The sequence below is a fragment of the Cynocephalus volans genome, chromosome X (assembly GCF_027409185.1).
Source record: "Cynocephalus volans isolate mCynVol1 chromosome X, mCynVol1.pri, whole genome shotgun sequence".
Lineage (NCBI taxonomy): Eukaryota > Metazoa > Chordata > Mammalia > Dermoptera > Cynocephalidae > Cynocephalus > Cynocephalus volans.
Genome location: NC_084478.1, coordinates 46,104,871 through 46,118,165, shown reverse-complemented (window position 1 = coordinate 46,118,165; position 13,295 = coordinate 46,104,871). Strand labels below are relative to the sequence as shown.

The window sequence follows — 13,295 nt, the reverse complement described above, 5'->3', positions numbered from 1 at the left end:
AAAAGATGTCAACGATTTGATGAAATACAGTTATTACCTGTAAAATTATTTTTCTATATTATACTTTTATTGAAGTACAATTGAGAAGTAAAAATTGCATATATTTAAAGTGTACAACTTGAGGTTTTGATATATTATGCATTGTGAACTAATCACCACAGTCCAGCTAATTAATGTATCCATCATCTCTCACACTTATCATTTTCCTTTTTTGTTGTGGTGGTGGTTATGGTAAAACACTTTTTAGAAAATGACAGTCCTATCACAGGGACTTACTCCATAAGATAGTACATCATGCAAATTAACGAGAAAGCAGTGAATTCTAATAATCCGGGTTGTATTCGATTCTATAATTTGGAATCACAGATTAGGACACCCTTGGCTAATTGATTTTTCGAAGCAGCCTATAGCAGAGAAGGAGACCCAAACTGAGATTCTGTCTACAGGTCACACCCTGTAGGTGGCTCTCAATCTTTCTTTGCCTGTTAGTATTATTGAGTCACCCTTAATTGCTCATGATTTGTCTGTTTTATGGTTTTCGATGGAAACAAGACAGATTCTTCTGGCCTACACGAATTAGCATTGCAAGGAATTTCAAATCACGTCATTATATCTATATCTATGTGTATACACTGTACCCATAATTAAAACTGCATGTTTGGATTTATGCCGGAAAAGTCATGAAATGTTATATGGTTGTGGACACTCATTACAAAAAATGTACAGAGTTGTCTCTCTGTTCCTCAAGTGGACTCAGCTCTGGAGATGGGTGAGGCTGCGAGGAACACTCTCAGGTCTCTAAGCATCCACACAGGGAAGCCAACTGCCAAAGAGGCAAAGAGGCAAAGAGGCAGAGCCCGACCACAACGAACCGAGGAAAGCGTCGCAGCCACCTGCTGTGCTCGCCGCTTGCGTTAGTCCCTGGTGTTGACCTTCTCCTGCTCCGTGTGGAAGAGGGGAGGAGCCCAGGCCACTTTCTCAAAGGCCATGAGTTACAGTCACCCCCCTGTCTATGTGGAGAGCATGACCTCTCTCAAGGTGGGCCACGTGACCTACCTCACCTCAGCCAACACCCTGCGGCGAATCTTTGAGAAGTATGGGTGCATCGGCGGCGTGTACATTCTGCGGGCCGCTTCACTAACGAGCCTCGTGGCTTCCCCTTTGTCCGCTTCCTCTACAAGCACCACGCCCAGGACGCCATGGATGCCCCAGACGGGATCGTGTGGGATGGCGCGAGCTGTGAGTGCAGATGGCCCACTGTAGTCACCCCGCATATGGCCACCACAGGTGCTGTCGGGGAACGCCACCCGCAGGTACGAGGGAGACAACTATGAACGTCAGAGCCGCAGACCAAGGCCTCGTCGTCCCAGCCGTTCCAGTAGGAGGGGCCGATCCAGATCCCGATGCCGACATGGATCCCGACCCAGGAGTAGATCTCACGTCAGCTGCTTGAGGTCTAGCTCTCGCTCCCGCTCTCCTTCTCGCTCTCACCGCAGATCTTCATCAACCCCTAGATCCGGGTCCACCCAAAGATCCATATCCAAGTCCTCCTCGGTGTCCAGATCTCGCTCGTGGACGGGGTCAAGCTCTGGGTCCAGAAGTCTTCCACCTGGGTGCAAGAGGGGTTCCGAGTCCGGATCACGATCCAAGGGTACCTCCAAGTCTCCTGAAGAGGAAAGAGTTGGTTAGTGACTCACCAGCAAGCAACCTGAGGACTGGGCTGCGGGGGGGAGGGGCGGGACGGGAAGGTAGAGTCATTTGATCAAACAGTCCTTGAAACAAGCCACTATGACTTGAAAAGGTGATTTTGTAACGTGTTGTCTAACTTTTTACCTGTTCTAAGCCTTGCCTCAGGTGGTAAACTTCGATTTTATAAGGTATTTTGCAGTTGTTATTTGAATAATAGTTGAAAATCTTGTTAGGGAGGTGAAAGACTTCAATTTTCATTATTGGTTTGAGTATCTGAAGTGACGTTTCATTTTCTTCAGAGTGCTCACTTTTGTGTGTTTGTTTGAAAGTAAACTATTAACCGCATTTGTGGCCTGCTTATTTAAGAAAATGTGTGCAGCCATTTCCTATTGAGTAGTGCAAAACTGTCTAGTGATTAACTCATTATGGCCTTCATTCTTTAAAATTAAAAACCTATAAAAATTGGTGTAAATTCATTTACATGTGCCATTTATCTTCAGGTCTAAATGATAACCTGAACCTGCAATTGTACAAAGACATTTTAGGTGAAAATAATTGATTTTTAAAGGATTATTTATCAAACAGAATTTCAACCTCGTAATAAGTTTTTGTGCACCAGACACAGTTGTATTGCCGTTGAGTAAGGCTAGTTGGCTGTTAAGGTGATGAATTGTTGTGCAGAATGCTTGACTAATTTATGTTTTCTCCTGGTCGCTCCTATGTAAGGATGACATGCTGTACAGAAACAGATGGCTGTCCAGTTTACTAAAATGTCTGACAGCTGCACTTCTCTTCACCCAGACCGTGCATATGTCTTGCAAAGCATACAGTGAACACATCTAGCGGATGATAAATATGCCCTTATTTTTCCTTCTCTCCCCCAAAGTGGTAAATCTCATCATCCTCATTTATGAACTTAAATATGAAAAATGTTAAGAAACCAAATGATTTGTAACTTAATATGTACTGATAACATGCCCTGAATGGTTTTTTTTTCTCTTTTGCTTATTCTGCACTTTAACCACTTTCTGAAGTTTTAAACATTTTTCATATTTCCGGCTGTGTTCAAAAAAAATAAAAATTAAAAGTTCAATGTCATTATAGTCTCATTCATAACATTGTGAAACAAAAAACATCGAGGTCATCCATCTCAAATGTTTTATTACAAAAAATAAATTCTCAAGACCACAGAGCACCAACCTTCAGAGACCAAAGGTGTAAATGTTTTAATTTAGCAAGCTACAAAGGGGCTACTTGGTAAATTTGCAGCTGCCTGACAGCTTTGTTCCCCACGGTTGTCATGAGCTTCTCCTGGCTCAGCTCTGAATCGTCTTGAGTTGCCTTCTACAACTCAATACACCATTTCAATGTACTAGCTTTGAATTAATGTTCTGGAAGATGGTGAATCCTAGCTTGACTTTGCAGGTTGGGCCAGCTCTGATTCCCTTGTTTCTCTTGTTGCTCAGCATCAGCTGACCCCAACTCTTAGCCCCACTCAACCTTTCTGCTGTACTTTATGGTTGTCGATTCAGCACCCTTTCTCAGGCATTATTTTCAATCCCCACCGCCCAACTCCCTTTTTCTGAGCAATTGACCTAAATCAAACTCTAACAAATACGTTCAACCTTCTCATATTAGAGTTTATGAAACTGAAATCTGTAGAGATTGAGTGATTGGACAATTACTGGTAGACTTCAGCTTGGGTCTTACAGTTCTCAACTCAGCCATATTTCCTACATATTGAAGTACCTCATTCATTGCCCTTTCATACACTGAATTGAAAGGATGTTAGGTAGTACTAGCCAGAGCAATCAGAGAAGAGAAGGAAATAAAGGGCATCCAGATTGGAAAAGAGGAAGTCAAACTGTCCCTCTTTGCAGATGACATGATCCTATATATCGAACAGCCTAAAACCTCTACAAAAAAACTGTTGGAATTGATACATGATTTCAGCACAGTAGCAGGATACAAAATCAACACACAAAAATCAGTAGCATTTCTTTTCTCCAATAGTGAACATGCAGAACGAGAAATCAAGAAAGCCTGCCCATTTACAATAGCCACCAAAAAAATAAAATACTTAGGAATTGAGTTAACCAAGGAGGTGAAAAATCTCTATAATGAGAACTACAAACGACTGCTGAGAAAAATTAGAGAGGATACAAGAAGATGGAAAGATATCCCATGCTCTTGGATTGGAAGAATCAACATAGTGAAAATGTCCATACTACCCAAAGTGATATACAAATTCAATGCAATCCCCATCAAAATTCCAAAGGCATTTTTCTCAGAAATGGAAAAAACTATTCAGACATTTATATGGAACAATAAAAGACCACGCATAGCCAAAGCAATGCTGAGCAAAAAAAATAAAGCTGGAGGCATAACACTACCTGACTTTAAGCTATACTACAAAGCTATAATAACCGAAACAGTATGGTACTGGCATAAAAACAGACACACTGACCAATGGAATAGAATAGAGAATCCAGAAATCAACCCACACACTTACTTCCATCTGATCTTTGACAAAGGCACCAAGCCTATTCACTGGGGAAGGGACTGCCTCTTCAGCAAATGGTGCTGGGATAACTGGATATCCATATGCAGGAGAATGAAACTAGATCTATACCTCTCACCGTATACTAAAATCAACTCAAAATGGATTAAGGATTTAAATATACACCCTGAAACAATAAAACTTCTTAAAGAAAACATAGGAGAAGCACTTCAGGAAATAGGACTGGACACAGACTTCATGAATACGACCCCAATAGCACGGGCAACCAAAGGAAAAATAAACAAATGGGATTATATCAAACTAAAAAGCTTCTGCACAGCAAAAGAAACAATTAACAGAGTTAAAAGACAACCAACAGAGTGGGAGAAAATATTTGCAAAATATACATCTGACAAAGGATTAATATCCAGAATATATAAGGAACTCAAACAACTTTACAAGAAGAAAACAAGCAACCCAACTATAAAAAGGGCAAAAGAGCTAAGTAGGCATTTCTCTAAGGAAGATATACAAATGGCCAACAGACATATGAAAAAATGCTCAACATCACTCAGCATCCGGGAAATGCAAATCAAAACCACACTGAGATACCATCTCAGCCCAGTTAGGATGGCTAAAATCCAAAAGACCCTGAACGATAAATGCTGGCGAGGTTGCGGAGTAAAAGTAACTCTCATACATTGTTGGTGGGACTGCAAAATGGTCCAGCCTCTATGGAAAATGGTATGGAGGTTCCTCAAACAATTGCAGATAGATCTACCATAGGACCCAGCTATCCCACTGTTGGGAATATACCCAGAAGAATGGAAATCATCAAGTTGAAAGTATACCTGTTCCCCAATGTTCATCGCAGCACCCTTTACAATAGCCAAGAGTTGGAACCAGCCCAAATGTCCATCATCAGATGAGTGGATACGGAAAATGTGGTACATCTACACAATGGAATACTACTCAGCTATAAAAACGAATGAAATACTGCCATTTGCAACAACATGGATCGACCTTGAGAGAATTATATTAAGTGAAATAAGTCAGGCACAGAAAGAGAAATACCACATTTTCTCACTTATTGGTGGGAGCTAAAAATTAATATATAAATTCACACACACACACACACAAACACAAAAAAAAGCAGGGGGGGGGGAAGAAGATATAACAACCACAATTACTTGACATTGATACGACAAGCAAACAGAAAGGACATTGTTGGGGGGGACGGGGGGAGGGAGGAGGGAGGGAGGTTTTGGTGATGGGGAGCAATGATCAGCCACAATGTATATCGAAGAAATAAAATTAAAAAAAAAAAAAAGAAGTGATGTTAGGAACAACATTTGTGATGCTTTGGCACGAATGTCAGAAGAAGACGTTTAAATAGATAATAGCTGTAAAGTTATAAGGTCTTAAGGTTTGAAATGAAGTACATTCTCATTGTGAAGAACTTTCAAAACTTAAGTGAAATTAATCTATTACTAGTAGCCAGAAAATACGTTAAAGTCAGTGATTATTAATTTTACCAAACATCCGCTAAACACTTTAAACACTCACACCACACACATGCAAATACATGCTCACACATCTTCTTACACTAAGACTTTGCTAAACTTAATCACCTTATGAATCCCACCAGCGAGCAGATTGGTCATATAACATTACCTCACTTCCTATTGAGGTGTCAGTGACAGACACGCTAATTTCCACCAGGACCATTTTCTTTCTTAATATAAACCAGAAGTTTTGTGGTCCCTAATGTCAAGATATTTTCTTTACATTCGAGAACTAAATGAGTATCATTGGGCTAAGGCTTCACAATACATTGTATAATATAGAAAAAACAATGCAAAAATAGGAACATGTTGAAAGGATCTCTTGGTACAAAGAGCTAGGAAATGGATTTAACAGAACTAAAATTACATGTTATGACCATGTTTTCTTCATAATCAGAAGAAAAAGGTTGTTCATTTCTTTCAGCTTCGTTATACTCAATTTCAGTGCCTAACAAATACCTGGTAAACAAGTGATTGACAGAAAAAAAAAAAATCCATGCTCTTTTCTGATTTTTTTCGTATAAAACTAAGCCCAAATATAGTCTAACTTGTATAAACATGTTGACTTTATAGAATGGACAACAGCAAATAAGTTTTACCTGACAAATATGTTGAAAATGACTTTTTGACATCTGATTAAATCACTGATCTTATGACTCTCCTCTTGCAACTATTAGGGTCCTTCCTTGTAAGTGACAGAAATCCTTCACAAGCTCACATTTTTTAAAAAGGGAATACATTGGCCTACAGATCTAAAAACCTAAGGCACGTTTACCTTCAGGAATGTTTCAAAGTTTTTCTGCATTATCTTTTTCTCCGAATTTGTTTTCCTCTGTCTCTTTATGTCGGTTTTCCTAATTACTGTGTAAACAAGATTTCCACAAGCATTCTTTAGGTTTGTATCCCACCAGTTCAGCAACTGCAACAGAAAATAATTTCTGTTTTTCAGTAGTTCCAGCTAATATCTCATATTTAGCCCTTCATTGGACTGTTTTTGGTCACATGCTCATTCTTAAGCCAATTACCATTTGAAATAGCTGATTGGGCATGGCTAGGTCATGCGACCATACCTTTAGCCATGGCAGTGAATTCAGCTGCATCCAAACCTTCTGGACTAGGACTGGGGGAATGAGTACTTCCCCCTGGAATTTCAGGGTGCTACTATAAGTTATGTAAAGTTGATGCTAAGGAGACAAAAGTAACAAAATACAATGCTTGTTCTCAAAACAGAACACTTTACTTTGTGTTATTTCTGGCAGGAAAAACATCAAAACCTAATTTCCAGTCTGTGTCAATCCTTTTTGCATTAATTTTACATTTCCATCTCAGCACCAAAGCTATGGCCATAGCTTCTCAAACCAGCCAACAACTTTTTCAAGTCTGTTCCTTATGTGGGACTTAATTTCCCTCCACCAACACATGCCCAACTTCCACTTTTTACCTGGAAAAAAATCATAATTTTATTGAAACACTCAGGTTTAAATGTAATATCTCTGTGAAACATTCCCCAGCTTCCTTTAAATAACCAATGTCACTAAATTGTCTTTGCTTACACAATCTTATACATGTATATATAAATTTTTTACGGCATATAAATGTAGTATTTTGATAATTTTACGTGTTAATACCCTTACAAGGAATGTGATTTACTTGGGAGTACAGACCGTTGCAACATTTGACATCTGTACATTTTTTTTCCTCCCTCTTTTTGGTCCCCCCTCTGAGAGCATGTACATTTGACAAATCTCTAGTAGCTAGGATAGTTTACACTGGATGTATTTATTTTACTCAATAAGTCAAATTGTGTAACACGTTCGTACTCAGTAGCCAGATGTGGTCTTTATAGACACAAAATTAAATGAAGGATCCCCAAGCAAGTGTTAAGTGCGGCTGATAATGTTAACGAGTCCAGAAATTCTTGGAGGTCTACTTTAGATAGCTTTGCAAATGAGCAAGCAGTCCTTCCTGCACTAACAGCCAGGGAACAAAATCAGCAAATTCAGCACTCATTACGGTAGGCATAATAAATAACTGTTCAGGATCTGGTTTTTATGTCTTTTTTGGTTTGGTTTTGGTGGCTGGGCTGTGCAGAGATCCAAAAACTTGACCTTAGTGTTATAAATGGACCAGTTTTTTAAGTGCCTGTTATGTTCTGGTTAGTTTTGCTTCAGTATTTATAATATTTATGAGAAAGGTAAACAAAGCAACCTGGACGCCTTTATGGAGAATTCCTTAAGGGATCCTCTAGGTTAGCAGGAAACCTGCAAAGCTTTTTAACAGAGCTTGAGGGGTTGTGTAATATCAGATGAAGCCATTAAGAGTTATAAGTGAGAGGACCCAACTGAAGAAATTCAGCTCTGGCCTTGGGGAGTTACGAAAAACTTGTGGGCTTTTTTAGTTAGCATCTATGATTTGAGGAATTCATGAGGAGAAAGGACAAAGAGAAGTCACTGGACACCTGAAAATAAGAACTGCTGCATTTAACTGGGATGACTTTGGCACAGCGTTTTGAAAAAAAGCAGTCTATGTAATGTAACTAGCTGCATTCTGGTTCTGTAATTGGCTTACAAATAAACGGAGCATATCAGAGCTTGAAAAAGCCTCTGAGAGCCTGAGAATAGGCTCACGTGGGTGAAAGGAGGTGAAGGGTAGTGCTTGGTACACCATAAGGACACACAGATATTTGCTTATTTTGAATGAAGTGCATGCAACCTAGCAAACTAGCCTGAACCCCGTCTCTGTGCGGTGGTCACAATAAGCAAGATGACAGCAGCTGAGGCCATGCCTCCTCGTGCATGCTGGCTAGAGGTGGGTCTCAATCTCACCAGAGCCTGAGGAGCTGCAGTACGGTGGCCCGGAGGAGGAGGAGCCTTTGCGGAAGTGGAAACTACTAACCCGGAACCTGACGCTCAAACTCAAGCAGGAAGTGAAGACAACACAGATGCAGTTCTAGTATTTCAACACTATGTGGTAACAGAACGTTAATTTTCCACTTGTTCATCAACATGGAAAACTCAGATGCTGACGATGAAGAAGGCGAATCTGGGGCCCAGCGCGGAAGTCAGATGAACCAGTTTGATCGGGAAGAAGATTTCTATGGATTTGTAAATAGCCTGAATGAAGAAGATTACAGGCTTATGAGGGATAACGTTTTGCCAAGTACCATAGGTGAAATCACAAGACTTCAACAAATTACAGAGGACCCACCAGGAGAATCAGATGAAGATAGAGGTATACTTCACCTTAGGGGGGGTTGTGAGTCGAACTAATGAAGTGTCTACGATAAAAGGTTAGTTCTTGGCCAGGGCCTGGGCACAGCGCGTCCATTTTGTGCTCACATGCGCAGGTGGCTGCCGTCATGACCTGCTGGTCGGAGCCCCTTCTTGGCCAAACCGGGCTCCTGCCTGCTGCTCAGAAGGGTGTGTGTGGTAAGGGCCAGTCCCGGAGGGGCCAGGACACCAGAGCAGCACCAGAGCCCACAGCCCCGGGTCTCGGTGCCCTGTCTGCCCCCATGATGTAGGGCCTGCTTACTGCACCCAGGACCGACTGTCTGTGTTCGTTTCTGAAGAAACAAATTGTTGCTCCGAGTTTGAAATTTACTGTAACTGTTGGTGTAGGAACCAAGTCCACATCCTGTTTCATTTTTAGACCAACTTAGCAAACATGCTTCTCTTAACGCCCTGTCCTCCCCACGCCTCCCCCAAATTAAACTGCACATGAGTTCTGGAAAAAAAAAATATATATTTCTTGAACACGGCCTTATATGTCTTATGTTAGGTTCAGGCCGTTCATCTGATCTGACTTTCGTTTTCACGCCAATTCAAAATCTTGGTAACATGAAGAAGCATTCAAATTATTTTAAGCTTATAAATTTTGTTTCCATTTCGGCAGTAGTTATAATAGTCTTGTATTTTAAAATAATCTTATATATTATCAAAAGCACTTCAGTCAAGAGACCAGAAGAAGTAATGTTGTAGACCAATAAGAATTAGACAATAATGTAATTTGAACTAAAGTACTAGCACCATAATTTAACTGGGGTATGCCTTGTTTGATTGGTTTGGTATTTTGGCAGTGGACTGAAAAAATATCTCTTGACATGCCCTTCACAGTGATATGCAAGGGTCTCTGTACGATGAAATATTGAAAATAGACTTTTTCCAAATTCCCTTTAAAAATCATTATCTCAGTTTATTTAGGATCAGCGCTCTCTGTTCAGATGGAATTGAAACTGTCTAGCTTCTACTTGTAAGTCTAGGCTGTGTAGTTTACAAAAGTCTTAAGTCTATAAATGTGACATCTGCTTAAAACATCTGAATATTTCAGTTTTCATTTTTTGAAAAAAAAATTGAGCAGAGTTTCAGAGCACTATTTTATGATGGCTCTAAATTTGTTTTTACTTTATTTATTTTATATTTTATTTTATTTATTTTTTATTTATTTTTTATTTTATATTTTACTTTATTTATTTTATTTATTTTTTATTTTATATTATATTATATTTTATTTATTTATTTATTTTATATTTTATTTTATTTATTTTTATTTTATATTTTATTCTATTTATTTTATTTTTTATTTCATCTTTTATTTTATTTACTTTATTTTATTTTATTTTGTCAATATACAACGTGGTTGATTATTGTGGCCAATTACCAAAACCTCCCTCCCTCCTCCCTCTTCCCCCTCCCCCACAACAATGTCTTTTCTGTTTCCTTATTGAATCAACTTCAAGGAATTGTAAATGTTGTGTCTTCTTCCCTCCCCGCCCCCCGCAGGTTGTTTGTGTATTTATTTATTTATTTTTAGCTCCCCAAATAAGTGAGAACATGTGATATTTCTCTTTCTGTGCTTGACTTGTTTCACTTAATATAATTCTCTCTAGGTCCATCCATGTCATTGCAAACAGCAGTATTTCATTCTTTTTTATAGCATAATAGTATTCCATTGTGTAGATATACCACCTTTTCCCGTATCCACTCATATGACGATGGACATTTGGGCTGGTTCCAACTCTTAGCTATTGTAAAGAGTGCTGCAATGAACATTGGAGAACAGGTATACCTTCGACTTGATGATTTCCATTCCTCTGGGTATATTCCCAGCAGTGGGATAGCTGGGTCCTATGGTAGATCTATCTGCAATTGTTTGAGGAACCTCCATACCATTTTCCATAGAGGCTGCACCATTTTGCAGTCCCACCAACAATGTATGAGAGTTCTCCGCAACCTCACCAGCATTTATCATTCACAGTCTTTTGGATATTTCCCATCCTACCTGGGGTGAGATGGTATCTCAGTGTGGTTTTGATTTGCATTTCCCGAATACTGAGTGGTGTTGAGCATTTTTTCATGTGTCTGTTGGCCATTTGTATATCTTCCTTTGAGAAATACCCATATAGCTCTTTTGCTTATTTTTTAATTGGGTTACTTGTTTTTTTGTTGTAAAGTTGTTTCAGTTCCTTGAATATTCTGGATATTAATCCTTTGTCAGATGTATATTTCGCAAATATTTTCTCACACTCTGCTGGTAGCCTTTTAACTCTGTGAATTGTTTCTTTTGCTGTGCAGAAGCTTTTTAGTTTGATATAATCCCATTTGTTTATTTCTCCTTTGGTTGGATGGCTCTAAATTTGATAGTCCCTTTCTGATCATCCCCCTCCCTCTTTCTGGTAACAGGTGGAGGAGACCCTTCAGATGATACGTCCAGTGGTGACACTCTAATAGAGTTGATTATCTCTTTTGGGGAAGCTGAAAATAGTACCACAGGAAGTGAGCAAGGAGAAGACGAATCTCGGATAACAGTGAGCCGGAGTAGTCCGGAAGGTGGTGATTTCAGTTTCAGTGCAGGGATAAATTTTCACCTTAATAATGGAAACCTGGGTCCAGGGAATGAATATGCATTATCTCCAAGACGTGCCAGGGCAGAAAATACAGAAAACAGACAGAGGCAAGTGGGAAATCCACGTTTTGAGTCAACATATGCAACACCAGCTAGATCAGAACAAAGTGCAACTGAAGCATTAATAGAAGTCCCACCGACCAGAGGTCAGAGAAGAGCAAGAAGCCAGAGACCACACCATGATAGAACCAGAGCAAGAATTGAAAGTAGGTCACCTCGGAATTCATTGAGTGAAATTTCACAAAGATTTCATCATAGTATATCATCTCAGACTTTTGATCAGCCTCTGGTAAATGAGACTGAGAGGTGTTTTACCACTCGACAACATGAGACATTGAGACAGCAGGCAACTGGACCCGAGTTGCAAACTAGGCATCTTTTTGAAGCTTCTGGAGCAAGTAATGCCTTTCCAGGAGAACTTTCTCCAGACACAACCAGAAATGGTGAATCTGGGAGATTGAGACCCAGATATCCAAGCATAGTCTTTGAGCTTGAAGTAAGAAGAGAATTTTCGCGGACAGACCGCATAGCTAGTAGACCTCAGTTAACATTTGAGATGCCAAACAACACTGTCACTTTAGAAAGTGAACAAGGAGGACTCAGAAATACATCTTCACATTCTGAGCAGGCAGGAGTGAGAAATTATGGCAGAACCGTGAGAATCCCTTCTCATAGAATTACAACATCTGCTGCAACTCAGAGCACATTAAGGCAAATAATGACAGGATTTGATGAGTCAATTAACCTTTCGGGCAGTGATTCAAATCCTAGACCCCAATCAAGTTCCTCACCAATTTCCAGGTCAAGATCCAGGTATATGTCTAGTTCCAGTTTTCATCCTCTGTCCAGTTCCAGCTCCAGTAGTGAATATTCAGAAATTTTCTCATTGATCCTTGAAGAAATTAATGAAGAAAGCTCACCATCAGAGGCCAGGCAAGAAACGACCTCTGATGAAGATGACGCACAGCTCTTCCCTAATCGTCCTCAGTTTTTCATCTTAAATGAAGATGATCATGACCAACCTGCAGGACTCACCAAAGCACAGATTGAGAACTTGGCAGTAAGAACTTTTGGTGAAAATGATGCATTAACATCCTGTTGTGTTTGCACTACAGAATACACAGAAGGCAACAAGCTTCGCATACTACCTTGTTCCCATGAATATCATGTCAATTGCATTGATCGCTGGCTGTCTGAGAACTCTACGTGTCCTGTTTGTCGGCGTAAAGTAATAGATTCTAGTGACAGTGAAAATTCTAGCTGAGATGTTAACTCTCAGCTATAAAAATTATTGTGGTGGTAGACAGATAACTGTTATTTGCCTTACGTCCACTTTTGAAGAGACACGTATATAAAATATCAACTTTCCCTGAACTGTTGGTTCTTGAAGGAATGATTGTACTTTCTCCAATCTGTTTCAGAATAAAAGGAAATATTAAAAAGCCAAAAGAAAACGTGTCCCATCTGACAATAAAGACCAATTCTACACCATGGCAGGTCACTGAATTTCGATAGAAACTTAGCAGTTACACTGGGTTGGGATGTTCCTGATTCCATGACAGAAGTGTCTTACTATGTTATAATCAATTTCAGATAGATCCTAATAGCCATATCCACTCATGTAAATCCCAGATGTCCCA

The 13,295-nt window shown here is 39.6% G+C and overlaps 1 protein-coding gene and 1 pseudogene across 1 annotated transcript; both read left to right on the top strand.

Moving 5' to 3' along the window:
* Nucleotides 1–987: 987 nt before the first annotated feature.
* Nucleotides 988–8,707, top strand: LOC134367949 (serine/arginine-rich splicing factor 2-like; annotated as a pseudogene).
* Nucleotides 8,708–8,759: 52 nt separating this feature from the next.
* On the top strand, nucleotides 8,760–12,919 carry LOC134367948 (E3 ubiquitin-protein ligase RLIM-like). Its single transcript, XM_063084596.1, has 2 exons — nucleotides 8,760–8,985; nucleotides 11,433–12,919. The coding sequence occupies exons 1-2, from the start codon at nucleotides 8,760–8,762 to the stop codon at nucleotides 12,917–12,919; spliced, it is 1,713 nt and encodes a 570-aa protein (XP_062940666.1).
* Nucleotides 12,920–13,295: the final 376 nt, after the last annotated feature.

Excerpts from the sequence above, each read along its gene's own strand:
- LOC134367948 (XM_063084596.1), top strand. The coding sequence starts at position 8,760 with ATGGAAAACTCAGATGCTGACGATGAAGAAGGCGAATCTGGGGCCCAG. Across the intron at positions 8,986-11,432 it reads AGAATCAGATGAAGATAGAG|GTGGAGGAGACCCTTCAGAT; the intron begins GTATACTTCACC and ends TTCTGGTAACAG.